The sequence below is a fragment of the Equus quagga genome, chromosome 1 (assembly GCF_021613505.1).
Source record: "Equus quagga isolate Etosha38 chromosome 1, UCLA_HA_Equagga_1.0, whole genome shotgun sequence".
NCBI classification, from domain to species: domain Eukaryota; kingdom Metazoa; phylum Chordata; class Mammalia; order Perissodactyla; family Equidae; genus Equus; species Equus quagga.
The window spans coordinates 125,478,160-125,503,727 of record NC_060267.1 but is presented as its reverse complement, the minus strand read 5'-3'; the positions used below and the strand labels follow the sequence as shown (position 1 = coordinate 125,503,727).

At 41.6% G+C, this 25,568-nt stretch overlaps 1 protein-coding gene across 1 annotated transcript in view; it reads right to left on the bottom strand.

Annotated features, from left to right (window-relative positions):
* Positions 1–25,568, bottom strand: part of CADPS (calcium dependent secretion activator) — a 433,248-nt gene that overhangs the window by 35,365 nt on the left and 372,315 nt on the right. The window contains exons 28-29 of the mRNA XM_046679760.1: positions 7,603–7,635; positions 910–1,017 (exon numbers count right to left, since the gene is read on the bottom strand). Coding sequence (XP_046535716.1) covers positions 910–1,017; positions 7,603–7,635 — 141 coding nt within the window. The remainder of the gene's footprint in view (positions 1–909; positions 1,018–7,602; positions 7,636–25,568) is intronic.

The window sequence follows — 25,568 nt, the reverse complement described above, 5'->3', positions numbered from 1 at the left end:
GTACGTCAGCTTCCATGCACTCTGGCCAGGTCTACACTGGCAAATTCAGTGGAAACTTGAAGGAAAATATCTGGCTAAATTAGGCAGCCCCATCTGCTTTGGCCTGAAAGAGGCAGGCGATTTGAGACCAAAGCAGATTCCTTTTTTTTTTTTTTCTTTTTGCCTCAGTGGCTTGCTTTGGAAGTGCAGATGTAGTCACAGTGGAAATAAGATGGCTTGACAACTATTAACCCTCAGAAATTTGCGTTGTCTGAAGTTCCATCTGGGTCTGGCAGCCTGGTATACCTGCTCTCTGTACATTTGCTGCTTCTCCCAAATTTTCAAGTGGGTGGGTGGGCAGGGGGCACCTCAGTTTAGAATCACTACTGACCAAGCAACTCTAAGTTAAGTGTTTGCCAAAACCCAGGGCTAACTAAAGATTTCTAGTCTTCCAGAAATAGAATCATCTTTGAAGTGATAACAACGCAACATTTACTGCACATCTGCATTCCACAGCTGGCGTCAGGGAGGTACCACCCCCAGGAGAGGGAGCTGGCCGCAGCCTCCCGGACAAGAACATCTCTCTAAAGCAAGGCCAGATTGCAAGGAGGAGAACCATGACCAAGAAGGGTCTTTGCCAGTTAGAGAAAGCTGCCTCACAAGCTTCGTGCAGGAACGAGCCTGCTTGCTGAGAGGCTCTGCGCCGTCCCACGGATCACACAGATTGGGACTGAGACACGGCCACACCAAAGTGGGTTCGGAACAGACACACAACAGATAAGAGCCTAAGGCAGAGGGAGAGGGAAGGATTTTGTTTGAATCAGGACCAATCCATTTTCTCAAAATGTGACTTATCCTCCTGTCTCTTATTTTGTCACATTTTGGAGGGTCTCCTCCTTGGTCTTCAAGGAGGAGAAGGCATTTACTTACATCAAATAACCTTTCTATATACATCTCCTCATTGACCTTATCACGAAGGACATCCTGAGAGTGGCGGACGAAAGTCACATAGGCGTCGGCCACGTCCATCCCGGGTTTCTGCAAAGAAACAGGAAAACATGAAAATGGAATTTTCAGACAGTGACTCTTCCTTGACCACACATGCATCTTTGTTTTCCCCACCCCACCCCACCCCATCTCACGTTGCCTTTGCTGGTGTTCGAAGCTATCCACAGGAGCTGGAAGCTGTCCATGGTAACAGTATAGCTACCCACAGCCCGGACTGGTAGGAACTGATATTCAAACCTCCTGCTCTTTCCAGAAATAAAACCTGGCTAAGAAGGCAGTTGGGATTATAGGGTGTTATAGATATTTTTTCTAGTATTAATTTGTTTTTCCAGCAAAGATATTCTAATGGATAAATCTTCACTGGATAACTCACTGACATTTTCTGGCTTTTCTTTGGATTGAAACCCCCATTTAAGAATATTCAAACATACCCTGTCTTCCATAGTCTGTCCTTAATATAACATTAGGAAGGTGACAGCCTTCCCAGATCCCCTTTTCCTCTTTAAAAAATAGAGAAAGTGCTAAGTAAAGAAATCATATTTCAATCTACACACCCTCTTACCCAAGTCACATTTTTTTGGTTTGTTTAACCTGAGTATGTAGTATTTCCTAATCGGTTTACTCAGAGGAGACGTTCAACCATTTGTCTCTTTGCTTCCCAGCCTTGTAGCCCAGGATTAAAAAATCGGGAGAAGGGAAAGGATTTGATTTTTAAATAAATTAAATTTTCTGGAAAGGTAAGCAGGTGGTTCATCCAGTAGTTAGGAAATGATTTATTGTAAGAAAATAAAAAAAAGAAACTCAGAATGTACACTGCTTGAGATGTCGCAATCAAAGTTATATCCAAAGAAACCAATTAAAACACTATAATGTGGGTCATTAGGAGAGCTGCCACAAACCCCTTAAATTTCCGCAGTAGATATGTATGTTTGCTAATAACTGAAAAGATTAGTTTTCATTACTGTGATTTACCTTAGATCACAAAGTATCATTTCTCTACAAGACGTGACTGTCATGCACTGCAAATTGAAGTTAGTTAACACTTCTGTGTAATTTCCAGGGTGAAAATGAGGAAGGTTTGGAAACAGTAGGACTGTATTTTTTTTTTTTCTTGATACAAAGCAAACAATTATCAAGCAAAGGGCCAATGCTTGGCCCCTGGGATGCTAGTAACATTTCTTAACACCTGCTGAAACAATGACAAGGTATTAATTTGAAAAACAATGAGGACAACTCAAAGCCACAGTAGTCAACTGTTACACTTTCAAGCAATTTTCAGCAAATGGATTGAGCAGGTTCGGTGATGGTCCTATAATTGTTGCAGTTTTATGATATGAAACAATGGAGTTTCTCCAATGAGATGTAAGTGATAGCTATCAGTTCTAAACTGGCACCTCTCTCCTTCTCTCCCTTTGGCAGCTGCACATCAAAGGGTATTCTCAGGAGGGATGGGAGCCCTACCTGGGGGACGCGAGAAACTTATTATTATTGTTTCCATTTCTTCCCTGGTGATGTTTGTGGTGGACACAGCCTTTTCCTGGACACATGCAGCCATCTTAGAGCTGAGATTCAAAGCCAAATTCAGCAGGCCTATTAGTAATCAGCAATGTTAGAAATGGTGATCCACAATAATGGTTACTTTCACCACTCCTCTTTCCACTAAGTTTGCTGTCCTCAAGGGGGCATTTAATTTAATTTTTAAAAACTTTCATTAAAAAGAATATATCAGTGTGGTTCATCTCATCCAGGTAGTGAAAAAATTCCATGATTCTCTATCTTTTGACTGTTTTACTTTTCTTCGTAGCACTTACCAATATCTGACACTGAACTTTATATTTATTTGTTTATTTTTTGTCTGTCTTCTTCCACTAGAGCATAAGCTCCACAAATACAGGGACTCGACTTGATCTATTTTCTATTGTATCCTCAGCACACAGAATGATGCCTGGCACGTAATAGGTGCCAGTAAAGATTTGTTGAATGGACAAATCCATGAATGAATAAGCCCCTGACCCACCTCCTTTTTAAGCTCTTTAGTCACACCACATGGGTTTTTATTGGATCCCTCACAAATTGGAACTTGTGAAAATCATTTAAATATCTTTGGGCCTTAGTCACACCGTCTGTAAAATGGGATTAATAATAGCTCCCCTACTTACCTTCAAGGATTGTTATGATCGTCAGCTAAAATAATGTATGCTAAAACACCTTAAAAGCATAAATTGCTATACAAACATGGGCCACTGTGATCCCCCCACCCCCCACTCCCAATGTTATATTACTTCATAGCCTTACCTTCCTTTGGAATTTACTTTGGAACCAACAAGAAAAAAGAGGCTTCAGGGAAACCAACATCAAAATAAGACAAAGTCTCTGCATGAAAATGTGCACAGTTTTCTCACAATAGAGCCCTCAGGCCCCGACTCACAACTGTCTTTCTTTTTAACCAGCTTTACATCCAAATCCAACACGTTTGCTTTCCATCCTTTGATGGACCAGGAAGGGGAAGTAGGGACTTGCTCGAACAGGCGTACTGATAAAAGATCGCCATCACTTCTGATGCCCTGCGCTTCAGGGGACGGATGCCAGATTGTAGGACCAGACATGTAGACCAGCTGACCGCTGCAGCCTGGGACTATCAAGGGAAGAGGCAAACTGGCTCTAGGCCTCAGGAGGCCCCGGGGAGAGGGGTTGCTATGTGGCCCCTGGGGAAAGACAGTCACAATGGTGATCCTCAGTTATCCGGAAATGGTTACAGTACGGTCAGTTCCCTATTTAAACAGGCAGCGAAGGATGTGTAACGCAGTCTAAGAAGATTTCCAACCAAAATGGTTAAAATAAAGACTGTTCGCAGACAAACTACCTAACTTGCAGTTATACACGGAAAATATTCTTGGCTAAATGACTGGTTCTATTAGACAAATTAGGCTTTATACCACATTGCCATCTACACACAGTGGAAAGGACTCTAGGTGATTGTTTTAATATCTCACAATTACATTGTTTATTTTAAACATGGCTTGGGCAGACTGATGGAATACGATGTAGATTTTAGAAGCATATTAAACAAACAACAAATAAATAAATCTCTGCATAGTTAACTCCATCCACGTGTAGAAGAAAATTTGTGAAGGGGCCACTCTGTGGCTTGGGAAAAACGGGACATTTTAATCACAGGTTGCTCCTACCAGGGTACTGCCAAGCTTGAAGAAGACAAATTTAAATTGTCAGTATCCTAAGCAAGCCCTAATTAGGGATGCAAATCTGCTACATATACCAAAGAGTTGAATACTACATCTAAGAGAGAGATACGCTTTGGGGATTATGCAATGTTCTGAATGACTGGTAACAGCACTGCTCTCCATTAGTGTGGATAATTAAGAGACAAATCTCTAAGGTAACTAACTACTAGTCCCCACAGGGAACTAAACCAATAAACTGTATGCCAAAAACCTCACAGGGCAACACAGATGAACTCAGAGTCTTCAGCGTAGAAACAACTTGAAAGATGATTTTATCCAATGGTTCTTAAACCTGGCTGCAAATAGGAAGGATCCTGGGAGCTTTAAAATGCTGATGCCTAGGCCCCACACCCCAGAGATTCTGTTCCAATTTGACAAGCAAGCTGGCACTAATTCTTATAAAAGCTCCGCAGGTGTTTCCAACAGGTAGCCAAGGTCTCGAATCACTGATTTAGTCCATTGGTTCCCAAACTTGCACTACCTATCAGAATTACATAGAGAGCTTTTTAGAAAGAGATTTCCAGGCTCCACTCCAGAACTACTGAATTAGAATCTCTGGAGGCAAGGGGCTGGAAATCTCTATTTAAAAAAACAACCCAAAAAACCTTGTCAAGTGTTACCGCTACTCATTCTGGTTTGGGGACCTCTGATCTAATAGGTGATAGTTCCTGCTGTGCTGGTAAACTGGCTCTTCAAAACAAAAAGCACAGACAGCAAAACAAAACAAAAAACCTTGATTTGTAGTGCTTGCCCATTTCCATGGTGTAAACGCTCCCTCCATGGCTGTGTTTGAGCTACCAATGTGCCCCCACTGAAGGCAGAGTTGGAAAGAAAGTCACACAAGTGACTGTTGTGAGCCAGCAAGCTCTATATAGTCAAACTGCTAGCACTTTTCACTCCTGCTTACTCACCAGGTGACCTTGGGCATGCTACTTAACCTCCCTGTGCCTCAGTTTCCTCAGCTGTGAAACAGGATGATCATATTACCCCCTCACAGGGTTGTTTCGAGAAGTAAATGATTACTATTATTATATGTAAACAAGGTACATATAGCACATATGTGTATTATGCACTATTATTTTCTAAAATATATTTACTAAAACCTCTATTATAATATTACTATAATATTATTTGCTATAAAAAATCTACTTTAATCAACTTAATTTTAAAGTTTAGCTTTGTCCTAAGCCATAATAATTGGTGAAATCATGGGTTTGATGGACTACTCATATTTTTTCTAATACTTACCATAATAATTACTCAATTACCCAAACAAAGATGTTTGTCTATGTACTAACTAAAATCATCTTGCAGATGGCAGAGTGTTTAAGAGCGTTGGTTTAAATCTCAGCTCGGCCACTTACCAACTGTAGGACCCTGAGCAAGTTAACCTCTCCGTGCCTCAGTTTCCTCACCTTTAAAGCGGAGTTGTCGTGAAGATTAAATGTAAAGTGCTTAGAACAGTGACTGGCACATAGTGAGTGCTATATAAGGTTTGGCTTATCATATTGTATATCATCAGTGGTAACTGTACCACATTTTGGGACCTACTGCATCTTTTTCTTCTGCCTCCCTAGAGGGTAGAAACTCTGCTAATTCATTTTTGTTCTCTCAGAGCTGAGAAAGGCTTCTGATACAGCAGAATTCATCCATAAACATGCAATGACTACAGATCAGGGTACCTTTCATGTTGATGTAGAGTCCATTTTTTTCCTCATCTTTACAATAAATCTAAACCTGGCTTGCAGAAATTAGGTTGAACCACATGAAATTGCCCATATTTGACTTTTTGACCTCCCCCCAATGCCAATTGCCAGATGAAATTTCTCCAGATATTTGGGTCTTGCCTACCAGTCACCTGTTCCAGCCTTGCTGGTGAGCTCTCCCCTCTGCTTTGAGATCTATAGAAAACAGACCTCAGCCACCAGATCTTTGGGTTGGGAGCCTCAAATTTCAATTTCTCTTACTGTTGAAGACCAGTGCAGGCCAGGGCAGATGTCAGCAAATTCATCCCCCTCCCCTCTTGTGCCATAGAGTGTGGGTGTCACCTCTCTCCCCACTGTGCCCTGCTCCTGCCTCTGAAATGTCCAGTGAGTGCCAGATATGGTGAGGAATGTTCCATATATGTGTGCCATTTAATCTGCATGGCAAACCCATGACTTGGGTATTATTGTCTCTATTTTAAGGAGGGAGAAACAGGCCCAGAGAATTTGAGTAGTTTGTTCCCTGTGAACTGAAAGTTTATACTTTGGGGGTTGGAAAAATAAATTACTTAACTTCTCTCCTTGCTGCATTATGTGAGTTTTTTCTCTTCTCCATTATAAGCACTATCTACGTGAAGGAGTCTGAGGTCCCTCGATGAGAAGTATTATATAAATTCAAAGCACAATTATTGATTGTACATTCTCTCATTAAACAAACAAAATATATGCTAATGCTAAATTCACTCCAATTTTCCATTTTGCCATCCTTTGAGAAATAAGCCAATAAACCATTACACACTTAGCTTCCTGGGGAAATGAATTTAAATGTTAATATAAATCCTTTTAGAAAAAAACAAATTTTAACAAATAAGTATTTGAACAAGGAGGGTACTTAACCACGTTCAGAATGAGAAACGTTCAGTACAAGACCCTTGGTGGCTGTTGAGATAAGCTCTCTAAATTTAATATTTTATAATAGACTCATACCTCTTTTGTTAGAAATGGAGAAACAGAATCATTTTCTTTTCCCCTTTATTGGAATATATTTAAATCTCTCCAATTTTATTTTGCTAATAGGCAGGGCAAAGTCTGTCTATAAATGTATCCTGGTTTATCACAGGTAATCCCACACTCTAGCATTCATGTGTAGTCCTTAACCTCAATTTAAATGTAAATTTTGGGCAACTTCGAGGGCTTTATCTGTGAACTTTGAGAGCTCTCTTCATTAATGAGGTCTGCACTAATTATAAGCAGTTTTGTAAGGTTTCCTTAAAACAATTGCAGAATTGACCCCAAAATGAACAAATTCAGAATTTATTTGTTTTTAAAAAATACTGGCACCCTTGTGCAAATTTCCAGCTCACCGAGCTACTCCCAAGGTGTGCATGCTGGAGGCGAGGTGAGCAGAAAGATAACAATGAAACATACCAGCGAAACCAAGGAAAATGAAAGTGAACCGGGTTTACCCTCAAACAGGATCTCTCTTCCTGATGAAAGAAGCCATACCCTCTTCTCATCTCAACAAAACTTTACCACGAAATAGTCTTGGCTTCCCTTTTCTGGTGATTAAAGTCAGGAATATACAATTGAACAGCAACTAATGAAAACAGCACCCTCAGAATTTTCATGGAAGCAAAAAAACCCCACAGAAACAATTTTCAAATACTCACGGGTACATCCACATATTTGGAAGCTGCCTTCACCTAAGGAGGGAAGAAGAGGATGGCAGTGAGGCTGGTGTTTATGTTTAATTGTTCACAGCTCAATGCTGTAGCACTAGCAGAGTTAGAACAATATGCTGGCACATGGAGCTGACCAGGAAACATAGAAAGGTACTAAAAAATAAAATCTGTTTTGCTATTTTTTCCCCAAGCCATAGCACTGCTTTGGAGAGAAAGAGAGAGAGAGAGGAGGGAGGGAGGGAGGGAGAAAAGAAAGAACAGAGAAGAAAGCAAGCAAGTGAGGTTTTACTGACTGAGATTCTGCTTCTGTGTGGAAGATGTGCATTTTCCTCCCTGTCTTGAAAAGGGAGGAAAATGACCGTAGCTAAACCCAAACTGACTAGTGGAGGGCTCACCAGCCCAGAAAAGAAACTGAGGCTGCTGTCACTTCTTGGACTTTGGGTCTTTGTGTAATATGGCTGTAGGTTTGTCCTAATGGCATCTTCAGTTCTCAGTTTCAGGCTCTTCAAGAGGAGGGATGGGCATCCTTAACTCAGAGGGAGATAGGTGTCTGTGGGTGGGAGTTGGGAGGGTACCAGAGGCTTTCAGAACTATCCCAAGGCTGCTGTTGTGTCACCTGGTTTTAAATAATAAAATACCCAGAAGGGAAGTGCAGGAAGTGGTTATGAAGCTATTTTCAGTTTTTGGAGATGGATTGTGGTAGAGTATAGTGTTCGAGAGTGTGGAATTTGAGTGAGACTTGGATTCAAATTCTGACTCTACAACATACAAGCTGGGTGACCTTGGGCAGGTTACTTCATCTCTCTGAGCTTTAGTTGTCTAATTTGTGAAATGGAGATACTAATAGTGCTTACTTCAGGAGTTTGACATAAGGGTGAATGTGCATCAAGTCCTGGGACATAATAAGCATGGAACAAATGGTAGCTAAGGTGATAAATTCATAAGTAAATCTGAGTGGACTCTGGGTGCTGTAAGAAGTCAATGAACAGCTGGGTTCAAGGAATAAGACCTATGGGAGCACATCTGCTATTCTATGTGTTTCATTTTGACTCAGGTCACACAGGTTCCTCTAGCCACAGGCAAGACAGAGGGGCCACATTTGGGGTCAGAGAGGAGTTCCCATTTGTTGGCAACTACAAAGACTGCGATGCACACAAAGCAGTTAGGATGTGTTTTCACATCTCAGGTGGGCTTCCTCTTGCCATTTGGCTGAGGCCAATATTGGGAATCACAACCTCTACCCACATGTCTCCCAGGAAAGTGTTCAGGGGAGTGTTTTTCCCTATTGCTCTTTTCTCAAAGGCACCTATCAAAATGTCAGTTCTCAAGGGAGAGAAGCCAGTGAACCAATAGGGTGGGGTGGAAAGAATCCAGGAGACAGAGTCAGAAATTCTGTAAGTGACACAACTAGTTGACCCTAGGATAATCACTTCAAGTTCCTTAGCATTGGTTTCTAGATTTCTAAAAGAGGGTGACAATACTGTGTACTTTACAGGGCTGAGAGCCTGATCAAGTGAAAACATGAGAAAATGATTCACAAATTTTAAAGGGCTGAACACACATTGATTAATTATTGAGAGGGTAATGCATTCTATCTTCTGGAATCATTGCCAGCACCCAAAATGATTCCTAGATTCACCTGTTACAGATTCTCTTAGAACCCTACATTTTTTTCTTTGCAGCACTGATTGCAATTGCAATTCAGTAATTTTTTTGCAATGTCTGTCTCCCACTGAACTTGTTCATGGCTGTCTCCTCAGTGACTCACTTGGTACCTGGCTTAGAAAAGGCCCTCAGGGAAAAGTTGTAGAAGGAAATCAAGCCAGTGCCCAGTGCTGGCTTCAGGATGGTTGAGGAATAAGCAGAGGAATGACCAGTTTGAGAAGCCATTGCATGAGTTAGTCTGAAAGCCAGCATAGTTGCACATAGAGCTGACCACCTGCAAAGGCTGGTGGGCAAAGGAAACTACTCTGGGCCATCAAAGGGATAGAAGAAAACTTTCCAGATTTTGTGCAATTAACATTTCTGCTAAATGATTCCCAACCTGAAATCTTTCTTCTCCATTCCTGTTCTAGAATTTAGTTTGGGCAAGAAAGTCTTTCCTTTCTTTCAAGTCTCCTACACTTAGAATAATACCTAACATTTGTATGACTTTTTTCACTTTGCAAAGCACTTTCATGTACAGTTTCTTCTTTCAGCCACCCTGCAAAATGGGAGCTATTGATTGTATCTACTTATAGTTGGAACATCACAACGCATAGAATTTAAGAATTTATTTGATCATGTTCTGAGCCAAAAGGCAGAGAAGCCAGGACTCACATGTAGGTATCCTGAGCCCATATTTTTCCTTTTGAACTCCTGATCTCCTCACCAATAATGGAAAGTATGAGGAATTCAAGCATCAGTGGTCAGAGCAAGTGCTGGCAAAATAATTCTTCTCAGCTAGAAATTGCCTCCTTTGCTCTGTAGAGTTAGTGCTTGGCAGTTGGTAGAAGTTTTGCTACAGCTGAAATGATCAACCTTTAAACACGCCTACTCTCCATTTACCACTAACATGCAGTTCCAATTTGGAGAATGACACCAATCAAGTTCTATTCCTTTCAAGGCAATTTGGGAAGATGAGATAAGCTCTGTGTCATGAATGAAAACCATCCACTGTCCTACATGCACCAGCCTTCAGTTTGTTAGGCTTGTTTCTTTATCTGTGAACTGCTGACTTGCACTTAGTCTTATTGATCTTCCTCCCATCTCATAATAACAGGAAAAAAAAGCTCAGAGTAAACTGCAGTCCTATTAGTATTTAGAAACATGTGGTGTACCATTTTTGGTTCTGGCCATTGAACTTTAAGAAGGATGTTGACAGTGAGGATACAGGGGAGTCTGGAAGTGTCTTCTACAAGGAAAGTGAAGACAGAGATATCTTGCCTGGAAGAGGAAGGGCTAATGGCAAAGAAAAGGACAATCTTCATATAGTTAATAAAGGAGCTTCAATGTAGGAAGATTGGACTTTTTCATGGTGGTTCTAGAGCATGGAATAAAGATGAATGAGTAAAATAACAGGGCCCCAGAAGAAGGTCCAAACAGTAATCTGAGTCCAGGTAGGCACTGGCCATCTCTGGTGGTTGAGACCTCCTCGCTGGTGTGGCTCAAGCAGAGGCTATGTAGGATGCTCTGGACGTGAGCCTTTCCACATGGGACAGGCGACCTCCAAGGCTGCTTCTTGTTCTCGGATTCTAGTTTCCTTAAGAGGTGGGAAGCTGTCACTGGTTCCATTTTTCATAGTAGACATGTTGAGATACAGCAGAGTGAATAAACTTGCAAAGCCAGGGTCAGAACTCTAGTCCCTGAATCCTTTCCTCCCTAATGCCAACAGTGTTACCTTTAAGCATCACATTCCTTTCAAGCATTCATAAGAATATGTCTTTTTGCTAGCTGTACTCTAAGTAAAGTGGAAGGACCAGATCCTCCCAACTCACTAGGGCTTTGGAATTATTGCCAAGGGCCAGAATATCCAAGAGCACACCAGGCACTGTCTCTAGATCAAATAAACAACAGGCCTTACAACATACACAAGACTATTTTCCATTATATGTAGATGTTGTTTTGATGAATAAAAAAAATTTCTTTAAAAGTACTACCTATTTTATAGAATTTTGTCATTACGTATTTTTTACCATCAATAGTTCTCAAAAGTGTATCTATGTAACTTTCTTTTCTTTTTAACTTTAAAAGACATCTTCCTTGTGAAGTGGCTAAGAGGATGGGCTCAGGATTGACGGAGTTAGAAGTCTGGCTTTGCCCATTTTCTAGCTTGGTGACTTTGAGCAAGTTACTTAACTTTTCTGCAAATGGGACAATAAAAATGTTATTCAAAGGGATACTGTGAGGACTGAATGTGGTAATCCACAGAATGTGCAGAACAGTGCTGGGCCCATGGTAAAAGATACTAAAGGTACCTGTTCTTATCGATTACTAGAAATATTGGCTACTTGATAGAGATAAAATACACGCTCCTCATCCTGATGGCAGTCAGTTTTACTTCCCACTTCTAGCCCACAGGCGATTTCTTGCCATAAAAAGGATGCTGGAATCTCCCCAGGTTACCAGCAGGTATTTGAGGTGATTCTCAGTCTCATGCACTTTCTTCCAATTCTGCAAACACCCTACACACTGGAGAAATCACCCTCAAACACTGAGGCAGGCAGCAAAGACCTCTGTTCCCTAACTCAGGATGGCTGAGTTAGGCATGAGTGAGAGGGCAATTCCCCAGGCCAGTGTGCTCAGTTATATTCAATAAAACATACCTACTACTCTCTGGGACCAAGCCATGGTGCCCTGGGGCACAGGAGACGAGGGTGAGGGAAGGGGTTTGCCCCAGACACCTAGTCTGGCACCCTTTCTAAGCAGGGACTATCTGCTCTCAAGGGAGAGGCAAAAACTGTGACTTCACTTCCTGAGAATCCTTGCATTCTGACCGTCCCTCTCATGGGACAAAGAACACTCCTTCTCTAGCAGTATCCGTGAGCCTCTCTACTCAACCTCCCAGACAGAGCCAATTCTGGGAAAGGAGGTTAGAAAAAGAGACACAAAATAGGAGAGGCTGATGGAGACCGAGGATGAAGGGAGAGAGACAAGCTTTCAGTGAGCAACTTCTTCATGTTTTCACAGTTTCTCTGCCCGAAGCAGAGAACGCTTATTATGTATGAGGTGCCATATTAGGGGCTGTAGATGAAGGCATTTGCTCCTTGATTCCTGGCCCCTTTCTTAGATGATGTCTAAATACACAGAATGAGTCCAAATACTCGGAAGGAGTCACGTCCATTCAACAATTTGTAACTGTAAGTAACATTTCTGGAGAGATCACTCCTTGCCAGGTGACAAGTTAGGAATACTGCCTTTATTACATTTAGTTCTCACAAAGCCTTTGGAGGTGGTACTATTAATATTCCTATTTTACAGTTGAAGAAACTGAGGCTATGAGAGATAAAGCAATTTGGCTTAAAGTCACACAGCTAATAAGTTACAACTTTAGACCGCACATCCCCTAAGCTGCCTATTATTCAGTTTTAAAAAAACTAACCACCTATCAAACCACTTTGAATGACCAGTCATATTTAAGTCTTGTTTTCTTTTGTGTGTAGACACAACCTGAAACGGCTTCTCCAGGAAAAAGGTACGAGAGATTTGAATAATTATCTGCACTGACTCAGTCAGGGCAGAAGGTCCAAAACAGTTTCTCTGGCCTGAATGTCCCAGCTAATTACCTCGACCCTCCACCTGACTTAGTGAGCGTCGACAGGCTTAATGGTTTCTCTGTTGAGCTCTTCCATTATTTTTCAGGTGCCCAAGGTAATCTTTTCATTGAACACTCACCATTCCGGGATTTCACAATGCTGATGACTAAGGGATTTTCTTCTGCCTGGTCCTAATAAGGGGACCTGCGTTAATCATTGTGTAGCTTTGATAGGGAGCACGGCGGGGGCTTAAACCACTTCTCTTGCTTCATTAGGGGAAAAAGCAACCCAGGTGCAGACCACGAGGACCTCAGGGTTTGCTACTATTAAATCAATGCACAGACAAAAAAAAAAAGTGGATTAAGCCCTTTTTGCAAACAGAAATCTGGTGGGTAAGACTCAAAGATGGAAGAAAAAAGAAATCTGAACAGATACCAGTGCATTAGTGACTGCCTGAGTCTTCCTTTCTCCCCATGGTCTCCTAAAAAGAAACCAACCAAGGAAACGATTGATTCTCTGCACGAGCTGACTCCACCCCTGCCTCTTTGACTTCACAAGAGCTCCGAGCTGATTTCTCTGCCTTTGCCTAGAAACCGCCGACCACACCACCATTTCAAGGGGTCAGCAAAATTTACTTCCATGTTTGGCTTTTGAAATTTCTACTGTAAGGATAACGATGCTATTTTGTTCCTTTATGCACTTCTCTAACCCTTATCCATCTTAGAGATCTGGATTTTTTTTTTGAGATTTGAGACAGTTTAGTATGTAAAAATGATAATTAGTGCTACTACTATCCATAAAATAATTTTATCTCTATTAGTTGAATTTCATCATCTGTCACCATCCTCACATCTAGAATGTAGGTCCTAAGGAATGATATAACTTCTCTCTCTCTCCTCAGTATCTATACTGCCTGGTGTATAGTAGGGGCTCAATAAAAATGTGTTGAATGAATGAATTTCTGAGTATGGAACTCTTTACTCAAGGTAGAGTACCCAAGGTAGAGGTTTCTAGTGCTTTCCTGAAGTTGGTTTCTAAGTTATAAAACTCTTAAAGGGATATTTAAGAAAAGTGCAGCCAGGCACTATCAATTCAAAAGGAACTGGTGTTTGTTGCCTCTACGAGAAGAGCTTAAGAGATGTCTTGTTTCTCTACATCACGGGCAGTACAGTGTAGAGGTAAGAGCTTGGGGTCAAGAGTCAGACGCCTGGGCTGGCATCTGGTTCTATCACACACCAGCTGTGGGCCAGGTAATTAATCTCTCTAAGCATTAGCTTCTTCCGTGGAAAATAGAGATAAGGACAATAATACCTCCTCACGGGGTAGTTGTATGGATTAATAATAAAGACAGATGTGCAGGAAACCATTCTAAGCATTTGACCTGGATTAATTCATTTAGTGCATGTTCAGGATTAAGTGAGTTAAAGTACGTGAAACCCTTTGCACAGGGCCTGGCACACAGTATGTTTTCAATAAGTGTTGGCTATTATTTTTACACTCTCTCTTCCTTCCACTTCCGAAGCGGCTGATTTGATTGGTCTTGTTCCAGGGCACTGGTTGGGCTATGCTTGCTAGTGGGTGGGCTCATCAAACCTCAAATATCCTCACACTTAAGTACGGTGCTTCTGTTTCATGGTTAGAATACTTCAGGTGACAGCGTGTGACTTATTCTGCAGTGAGAGGTCTGGTCATCTTACTTCTTCTCTTCTTGGCTGGCCCTGTGCCAGGTTGTGGTCTAGATCCTCTCTCTGATTCTATTTCTCCCTGACTTTTCGGACCTAACCTCTTAGAAAGAGATCCCTGGACTGTACAGTATAACACTGTAGAGTTCTCTGCATTGGAATGTGGGCCCCAAACCCAGTTCACAATTTGGTAGCTTGTTTCCAGAGATGCTTGCCATCAATTGTTTTGCTCCCTGCATGGGCATGCCACTCCCTCATTGAGAAGTAGAGTTTATTCCTCCATCCCCCTTGAGTGTAGGCTGGTCTGTGACTTCTTTGACCAAAAGAATATGATGGAGAGCATGCCATGCCAGTCCTGAGCCTAGTCTTGAAAAGGGCTAGCAGCTTCCACTTGCTCAGTCTTGAAAGCCAGCTGCCCTGTAAGTGTGACTACCCTGAGACTACCATGCTGCAAGAAGCCCAAACCACGTGGAGAAGATCAGTAGAATGAGACCCCACATAAGGAGAAAGAAGCCACATGGAGACACATCAATTTATCAGACATCCAGCCCCAGCCCAGCTCAGCCACCTGCTGAATGCAGCTAAGTGAGTGACCACAGTCAGCCACGTGGAACCAAAGAATCTCCTAGATGAGCTCTTCCCACATTCCTGACCCACAAAATTGTGGGCAAAATAAAATGATTGTTTAAGCCACTAATTTTGCCATAGTTTGTTATGCAGCAATAGGTAACCAAAACATTCAATAAGGCGCTAGTTTGTCTCATATTCTCCTAATGTTTTCCATTGCATGCATTTCCCTGGAGGACACTGTGGGGAGGGTGGGGAGGTCCCTGATGGTTCCTTAATATTCTAGGACAGGATTTGGGTAGTCCTGGGTCTCTCGGCTATAAAAACATTAACAAGCAACCTGATTTTCACCTGATCCTTAATGATATTTATTGAATGAGGTACTGTGCTAACACCTTATGTATAATTAGTTCAATTACTCATCACTGTAGAACCTAGGAAGGCTCATTTCACCAGCCCCGCTTCACAGAAGAGGATGCCGAGGCTCAGAGAGCTTAAGCAACTCTCAAGGGGTGAACCAGCAAGTGGTGGAACTAGAGTACAAGCCAAATCTGGTTATAAAGTGCAGAGTTCTTTCATGACATCAAATTGTTGACATGCTGAAAATGATGTGTCATCCTAATGCTATTTCTTACCTACTGATCACTGGGGATCTGGGAGAAGGGGAGCCTACTTTGAGGGAGGTATTGTGTCTTTGGGTCAGACGGCTCTTGATTTGAATTATGCTCTGTCACTTACTAGTTGAATGACCTTGGGAAAAATTATTGAACCTCCCACAGCTTCTATAATCTCATGTGCAAAATGAGGACAGCAACAGAATCTTCTTCAGAGGGTTCTTCTGAGGCTGAACAGGTGGATATCATATCAAGTGCTCAACACAGTGCCTGGTATGTAGTAAGAGCTCAATAAGCATTAGCTAATATTATTACTAGTGTTTAATTCACTTGTGGTTAGCTGGGAGTCGACTGTACCAAGTATGTTCCCATCAATAGTTAACAGACTAGAACAAAGGTTGGTAAACTATGGTCTGTGGGCCAATTCTAACCTGCTGCCTGTTTTTGTATGGCCCACGAGCTAAGAATAATTTCACAATTTTAAGTGGCTGAAAGAAAATGAAAAGAAGAATAATATTTCCTGATGTGAAAATTACAGGAAATGGACATTTCAGTGTCCGTACGTAAATAAAGTTTTATTGGAACACAGCCATGCTCATTCATTTACATCTTGTTGATAGCTGCTTTCATGCTGAAAGGGCAGAGGTTGAATAGCTATGACAGAGACCATGTGGCTTACAAAGTCAAAAATATTTACCAACTGGTCCTTTCCGGAAGAAGTTTTCTGCCCTCTGGACTAGAACATGCTTAAATGGGAGACAGTGGAGTGGAGGTCGGGGAAGAATCAAAAACACAAATTTCTAATCCTAATTTGACCATTAACTAGTTGATTGACTTCTGCTACTTGCCTAACTTGTTGGTTGACCTCATATCCTTATGTGTTATAATAGGGCACTGGGCTAAGTGTTTTCCTGTTTTCTCTTGATTCCTTCCAGAATTAAAAAAATGTCTGTGACTCTCGGGTGGTGTATGAGGCAGGTTTGTTCTAGGAAGAATGAAGGATGGAAACACTTCCCGCACCTTGAAAAGGTTATAAATACTCAAGCAATAAAACAAAGGGTATTAGTATTTTAGTATTAATAAGAGCTCTGGAAGTGAGGCTCCAGGAAAAACTATAGTAACAGAGAAAGGGAAAAAACATTAGAGAGAAATAAAGACCATTCACACAGGTACCAGACAATGCAGCATGGCCCGGCGGGTAGACGTGGCACAGAGACAAAAGGACTGCAACAGGGAGCATGTGCTGAGTATTTACTCTACGCTAGGCACTGTTTCCAGTGTTTCTCATGAACCACCTCATTTAACATTCCCAGCGCCCTTTCATTGCAGCCTCCTCATCTGTATCTCTTCAGGCTGTTGTGAAGATTAATGAAGATGACACACATGAAGGGGCATAATGAAGGGACATGGAAGCCCTCCGTACGTGCTGGCTGCTATACTACTGTTGCTGGAATCACCCGGACAAAGGGACAGCCTTTCTGTGACTGGGCAGTAAGCCCTCTGCTAATTTGCCCTGAGTCCCTACATCTGCCCATACCTTCCCTCAGCCTCCAGTTTTTATGCTCTCTTTTTGTGGCAGAAATGGGATGGGCAGGGTTTACATCTAAGTGTAATAGCCATTACGATAAGCATCGCTCAGGCCCATAACATGGGAGAAGCCGTGACCACATCATGGATCAGCAGATTGGAAGTATCTGAAGAAAGATGTGGGAATTTCTAATGTGGACTAGAGGCAGTATAAGGAAGCGGTTCAGACCGTAAACTCTGGAGTTGGATCTCATGGGGCCAAATTCTAGCTCTACCACTTACTAGACAAGTGACTGAAGTTTTCCATGCCTCACTTTCCTCATCTATAAAATGAGGATAACAATACTCTTCATAAAGTTGTTGGGTTATTAATTAAGTTTCTAGAACAGTTTCCAGGGCATAGTAGGTAAGAACTGTGTGTCAGCTATTATTATCATTTCTGCTGGAAAATCAGGTTGTCCTAGGTAATCAGACTTGTGTATTAAGCTTGGTCTGGCACTGCACTATGCAACAGCTATATGTGGCTACTTAAATTTAAGTGAATTAAAACAAAATACAATTAAAAACTTGACTTTTTAGTTGTACTAGCCACATTTCAAGTACTCATGAGCCACATGGCTCGTGGCTTTTGGATTGGACAGGTCAGATATAGAATATTTCCATCATTGCAGAAAGTTCTATCGGACAGTGCTAGTATAGACTCAAGAGACATTCATAAGTACAGTTCTTACATTTTTAAATGATAAGAATGAAGAGATGTGTCATTCAATTTCCGAGTTAGAACAAGAGATCCACTGGAGGAGGCGGAGGCAGGAGAAGGGCAAGGGCATGGGTGTCAATAGCCTCCACTCGTGGATGAAACAAGAGCTCAAGGTGGCCGGGCATTACTTAAAGTTATAAAGGTGCCGTGAGGAACAATAATGCTACACAATGTCACAATGTTACAACTGTCACGGCGGGGAGGGGAAGTGGAAGATGGTGAAGTGGGCTAGAACTCCGTGGATTACAACAGGGAGTGAATCTCTAAGGTTGATAAATCAAGAAACAGCAATATAAGAACAGTACTTAGAGCTATGAAGAGAAAAACATAGTTTCAAAGGGTCCCTTCTGGGGTAAGAGATCCAGGGTGTAAAGGGGTAGACAGACAAATGCTGCTTTTCAAAAAATTATTATGAATGTCTCTGTACTATTTCATTTTTGAACCATGTATATTTCTTTCATAAAAGGCTATTAAAAAAAGAACAAAACAAGTGATAGAATTTTCAACATGCTAGCGCAGAAAAGCATTTTGCAGGAAGAATGGACCTTCTCCTGCGTAACTTCTTCAAGGTTTCTGTTTGACTGACATCAGGGTTCTGAGCCATGTCCTCTACAAATGGCAAAAGCAAAACCTAGCAAAAACCTCCCTCAACACATAATCTGGATACTCTAAGTGCATCTTGGGAAGATGAATAAATTGTAAGTGCCAACTGGGGGACTGACTGCTTGGGGGAGACAGAATGTGCCAGTGGGTGGATGTACTGGGACTGTGTGTGCGGGTGAGCAGTTGAGCAAACCTCAGTGGCTCCTGCTTGAGGCCAACTGACAATTACAGTGAAAGCCCCTTCCAACACTTTCTGAGGATGGAGAAAAACATAAACCTTGAAGTATGTCTGGAATCATAGACAGCATGATGGATTCTCAGAGCTTGGTCACTTGAGGGCTGAAATGTCCTCTTTGCTTGCCAAAGATCAGTGGGATTTCTGGCCAGTTGTGAAGCCCTGTGCCCACTAGGCACCCTGTAAATGCTACATTGATGCACATTGGCACTCACTTTTTTTTTTTTTTAAGAGGGCTCGAGTTTATAAATGCTGTTTTTACAGATGTGGAAATTGTGACACCATAACTTTTTTATGAGAAGCTCATCAGATGTTCATTGCTCAGAAAAATGATCACTGGCTTTCAAAATTTGGTTCATGTTCAAAAGAAAAGAGTTAAGCATTGAAATGTTTTAAAATAAGGTTTGCATAAGTTGCCAGCATCAAATGGAACGAGTGTTAAAAAAATTTCAGATAATCAAAAGAGAATACTTGATTCCAAGTCTGGGCCCTCACGCCTGCTCTCTCAACCAGTGGCTATGTGACTTTGGGAAAAGAAATTATTTAGTTTTCTCATAGACAACACAGAAATATTTAACACCTGATACATGGTCATATATAAAAATATAGATGCATTTACCAATGATTGAATGCCTATTTTACACTATCTTATTCAATTCTTATAAGAACTTGTCTTCTCATTTTACAAATGAAGGAACTGTGGCTCAGAAAGGTTAAGTTGCTTCCCCCAGGGGACACAGCTAAGAAGTGGTAGAGCTACGATTTGAACCCAAGTGGGTCTGACTTCAAAGGATCTGCTATTGTCTTATGCTGCCCCTACACTCCCCTACCTTTTTCACAAGATAATTTACCAAAATCTGAAGATAAAATCCAGACGATGACTATGGAAGTATTTTGAAAAACAAAAAGTGTTATATTATGATGATATTCATCTATTACCACAAACAGGACCTCACATATAACTATCTATGTACCCATCATGGATATTCTGAAATGACTCTTGAGGACCACTCTAGAGCTTCAGAGGGGCAGGGGGAAGGTGGGAGAGAGCCCAGACTTTCCTGGAAAGGGCCCATAGGCAAGAACATGACAACCCTGAGTTCCAGGGCTGCTGGTTGATTGCACGGCTTCTGTGCATGTCCATAAATATTGATTGTGATTAAACTATTATCATAGTAATGAGGGTAATAATACCTCCTACAGCCCATCCCACCACACTACTCAAAGTCTCTACCTTTCATTAAACAAAGAGCTGCTGGCACTGCTGGGGAGTTGGGCAAGAGGCAGGGAAATGATCTCTATTAAGCAAAAGCATTCTGTTCCATGCACCGATTAGGAGCCGCATCCTCATTAACGAGGAGAATTGTTCGCATCTCCTGTTGCTCAGGGTACTGTGCTCCAAGACTGGGTCCAGGAAGTGTATGTTCTCATCTCTCTTCCCCTCCTGGGGCTTCCGAACAGATGCCCAATTGAAGGAGACCTGTTTTTCCTTCCAGTTTTCCTCGTTTCTGTCTCAACACTTCATTCTCAGGGAGGATTCCTGCAAGGCTCAAAGGCTCCTTCAAACCCACCCTTTTAATGCTACTAAGACTTAACTATGGTTGCATGCTTATTATTTGCCTGGCATGAGGCTAAGCAATTTCTAAGTCATTAACCCTCACAATGGTGGGCATGAGGATTATCATCATTTACTGATGAGGAAACTGAGGCTCAGAGAGTTTTGTTTGGTTGGTTTTTTTTTTGAGATAGAGATGAAAACATTTATCAAATTTAAACATTAAGTTTGAAGTCAAATGGGCATTACTCTTTAATCTTACAAACTGTAAAATAAGATAAATCAAGTCCAGGAGCTTCAAGCTGACACAAAAGACAGGTTTCCCCGACTCCCTCAGTGAGGTTTAACGACTTCCTAAAACACCCAAAGCTGGCGGCATCACGGAGCTGGTATGTGACCATGGGTGTGTTGGACACCAGGGTTTGCCCTCTTAACGACGCTGTACTGCTTTTCCATCTGTCTATTTACGTGGCATGCTCTCACTTTAGGAGAAACTCGGAAGCGCAAATTGGAAAGTTTTAAATTTGTAAAACCTCCAAGAAGGCATGAAGGCTTATTTTTGATTCTAAGTGGGGGCCTCTGCCCGCCTCTGGCATGTTTGGGTTTCGCTTTGCCTTTTGAACATCTCTCAACACTAAAAAGCTCAATAGAATGCAAGCTTGAAGAAGGCAAGGGCCACGTCTTCCTCGTGTCTCTGGCTTCTGCATGGCCTTGGTGCTGAGTCAACGAGGGCTGCACTGTCATTACTGAATAGTCATGTTTCTCCACGAAGGGCTCACCTGACAGCCCTGAGGGCCTCCCCTTCTCCTTGCAGCTGCCTCGGCCTGAACTGGAGGGTACAGATTGTTTACATCAGTGCTGCCAGTGACAACTTGTCTATCAAGAGTCAGCCTAGGTCTGCCACACAGTGGAGAGGTTTCTTTTCTTCTTCTTTTTTCTCCCTCATCTCAGATAAAGAGTGAGGAAAACAAACAAATGGATGAAATAGGAAGTCTGGGTTCTGTGACCTAACTAGCTGTTCAAGTCATTTTCCTTCTCTGGTCTCAGTTTACACAACTGCAAAATGGGGCAGTTAGAATGTATCACAACTTCCCAAACCTCCGGCATCAATAGCACCTCCCTGATTTTGGCTATTGCCCATGTGCCATCAGTACGATACTGACTTATTTACTTAATATTCTTTATTGGCTCACTTTTTAAATACTTAATTACAAAAGGAAACTTTATATCACTGCCATAAATGGAAAATCAATATTACTCTCAATAAGAGAAGGCAAGGGTAAAAATAAATGCAATATAAATAAAATAAAGTCATTCCATTCTAGGTAGACAGGGTTGCCTGCTCGCTCTTTCTCTCTTCGTTACACGTGAAGACATGAAATTTTAGAGAAGTGTGAGAGACAGACAAGCACTCAATGGAAACTTTCTCCTTGATATAAGGATAAGGATGAAAATAAAATTAAAAAGGGAAGAACCCTCTCACCATGTGATTGGTGTTATTTAATGTTGAGTTTTTGCAGCATCTAACATCACCTCAGGTACCGTGTGGTACATAGCCTAAGCCTGGAAACTCAGTGATATGTTGGTAAAAGGCTTTCAAAAAGCAGCAGCAGCCGCCCTGGTTGGTAGTGTTTGTGATTTCCGTGGTGCAAATACTTCGATCGTAGTCAATTTCAAGCTACCAATGGGATATCATTAAATGTGGAGATGGGAAGAGATGTGGAGAATTGGTTCTCAACAGCAGGTAGAAACTGAGCAGACTCCAGCACATCACTGAAACACTGGACCAGAATATCTCAAAAGTTCCTTCTGCTGAATGGACTCTGGGGAGTAACTTCCAAATTAGAGATAAAATCTTTTAAAAAAAAAATCTTTCCAAATCTACTCAATAATTTACATACAGCAGTCATTTAAAATACGGTGGCTGATTAACTGATTCTAATATTCAGTATTCAGTGACATAAACATAGTAACAACCACAACGATAACAATATCTAACAAGTATTGAATCCTTACCCCATCCCAGGTATATAACATTTTCTCATCTAATTCTAATAATACCACATAATGTAGGTCTTATTATTATTCCCATTTTATAGGTCAGTAAACTAAGGTCAGAGGTCAGTTAATCTGTCCCACATTATACTCTAGTAAGGGACAGAACTTGACAAACAAGTAACCTAGATGTATACTGAAATAAACCTGATTCAACCCAAAATATGCTTGGACAATGGAATATTCAATTCTGGCTAAGTAAATATTTTGATTAATAGGTATTCTAGAGAACATGGATGGATGAAAAATTCTTGAAGAATTAAAATTAAACACTAAATGCTAAAAATACACGAAACAATGGAAAACATCTTTGATGAATCAAATTTTTGAATATAAGAATGTGCTGAAATAGAAATCATAAGTGAGTTTTGGTTGATCCTGTTATGGATAATAGTTTGGGTTGCTTAGGAGAAATGATTGCTATGCCAAGAACTGAACGAGTGAGAAAATGGTTGGTTAAAAGCTCTAGGGTCATTAAAACTTTCTTACAAGTTTAAGTGGAAGGTTAGGTTAAGAATGGCTATTTGTGGAGCACCCACAATATGCCAGTGTCATGCAAAGCCTACGGCTCATTTTATTTCTAATTGTCCCCTCAGCTCTCTGAAGCAGATATTAGCGTTCCCACTCTACAGTTGAAAAACAGAGGCCCACAAATGGTCAGTAACTTGCCTACATTTTGGTTGGTGTGGGCTTCACAATCATGTCTTTCTCTCTTTCTGCTCATAAGCTTCCCACTGCATGTGGCTCAGAGGTCAGGTCAGAATCTCCGACTTTTCATTTTAGAGCAATTATATTCTGTTGGAAGCCACATCCACGTTCATTAGGTATTTCTGCCATAGCTGATGTTTCTGTGACTCGGTTGCTCAGCCCCTCACAGCCTGAAGAAAACACTGTGTCTGTCTTATGTTCACTTTGAATGATATTCATCTGTCTCCCAAAGAATATTAAGGGAAATGGTTAACTTTAGATGCTTATTTTTTTCTTCTGAAAAGCTTCTGAAGAGTTGCTCTGGACAGCAGGTATGTTAATTGTCAACTGTGTTTTCAAGGCATGAACTGGAAACGAGGATGATGTCCTACTAGGTGATAAAATTATCTGTCATAGACCTCAAGGTGGATGTCAGGTTCTGAAACGTTGGGGAGCGGCTGATGAAAGAAGTTGGTAGAAGACACGGCAGGTCAGTGCTTTACAGTTCTTGAACATTTCAGAGCACGTTGTTTTTGTTGGTCCATGTGAACAAAATACATTAGACAGAGTAAGTCTTGCCTTCCAATGTGGCTCCCGGTTTCAAAATCAGAAGACCGCAAATCCACCACTGGCTTGTAGCAGGAAGCTGGTCTCTCTGTGACCTCTCTTAGCTTCTCTAGCTGAATCAGTTTTGATAATGTCCCTGTGTAAACCCCTAAATTCCATAGCCATGGGCAAGCTCCTTTCTGATCAGGCTGCTGACCAGCTCCTTAACCCTATCCCTGTCACTTTCTTCCTTCTGCTCTGGTCTCCCCTGAGTCACAATGAACTTCCAGTTCCCAGAATGTGCTAGACCCTCCCTTTCCCTCCAAGTCCTTGTACCTTGGAACATTCTTTGTTTTCTTCTTTACCAGGTGAAATTTTACTTATCCGTTAGATCTCAGCTCAAATGTCATTTCCTTCATGGCCTCCCAGATAAGCTTGGGTCCCTTTGGGCTATGGTCCCACTGTATCAGCTACTTCTCTCTCTCTCTGAACAGCTGTCACCCTTGTATATTACTTGTTGAGAATATTCTCTCCCACATGGGAATATACAATAGGAGCCATTGTCCTTCTTATTTGTTGCTAAGCCCCCAGTGCCTCGAACATAGTAGGCACTCAATAAATATGTTTTGAATGAAGGAGTAACACGAAACTGAAGATTATCTGGAAAGGACAAAGGATGTGGGGGATTTTCGATGTCCAATTCCTTCGGTTTTACTACAAAACCGATTGGCTGGTGGGTAAATTATTTCTAAAATATTTTGGTGGTAAGACGTGAAAAATAGATGATTCTTTCTCTTAGGAATGATATCAGTCAGTGGATGGTTCCTAGAAGAGTCACTAATTGACTTCATTTATGGGTTTCTGAGCTTCTATGGGGAGTAACATTCTGTGATGATAAAGCAGTAAATCTAAGGTGGGGTTTTAGTACCTGTGCAACTTTGGACAAATAACTCAACCTCCCCCATCTGTAAAATGGGGATAATAATTGTATCTATGCATAGGATGATTGTGAGAATCAGATGATAAAATGCATGTGAATCATTTAGCACAGTGCCTGATGCAGAGTATGTGTTAAATAAACACCAGCTATTACTACCACACTTGGCACCTCCACTCTGACATGTAGAATCCAATTGACTTGAATCTCATGAATTCAGCATCTGATAATTTGATGGTGGTACCCTCTGAGATTGGACCAAGACCTCTCTGTCTGCACCACCATCACGAGCCCACACTATAAACAGCCATCTCTCCCATGCTGGCCATTCCCTGAAGCCAAAGCCAAAATGGAACATCATCAGAGATAACACTAACAAACTACTATGAACATTCACCCCACTCTAAAGTTTGAAACGCTTCATGACCAAAATGTTCTGGGGACAGAAGTGAATTCCCTTGAGCCAGTTCCGGCTTTTGACCAAGCCTGTGGCCTTGTTCTCTGGCGTGACAGCAAGAGCTCTGCATAAGAGCATTCGATGCTGCTGTTTGATCTACGCTGGATTCTAGCAGGAAGAACCATGTCTACTTTGTTTCATTTCTAAGGGGCAAAACAATTACCATGCTGGCAAAAGGAAAAAAGGGTGAACGAGGGTAATTTGAGACCTGTGAGACTGGACATACAGTAGGGTTTTGGTCACTGACAGCCCTCAAAAGGGCCTCATGCTTCCTGCCCCGACTGGCTTCTATGTTATAGTGTGACCATCTCAAATGGATTTGGTTCATAGGGGGATCTTGGGTGAATTCTAGGGGGCTTCAGAGGATTTGATGTAATTGTTCTGTCTGCCAGAGGTGGGGGTGGGCTCCTCCTACGTCTTCACTCCTCCTTGGAGGCTCCAGAGTTTAGAGGGAGGGAATACACTGGTCCAGCTGGAGGGCTTACCCTCTCTGAG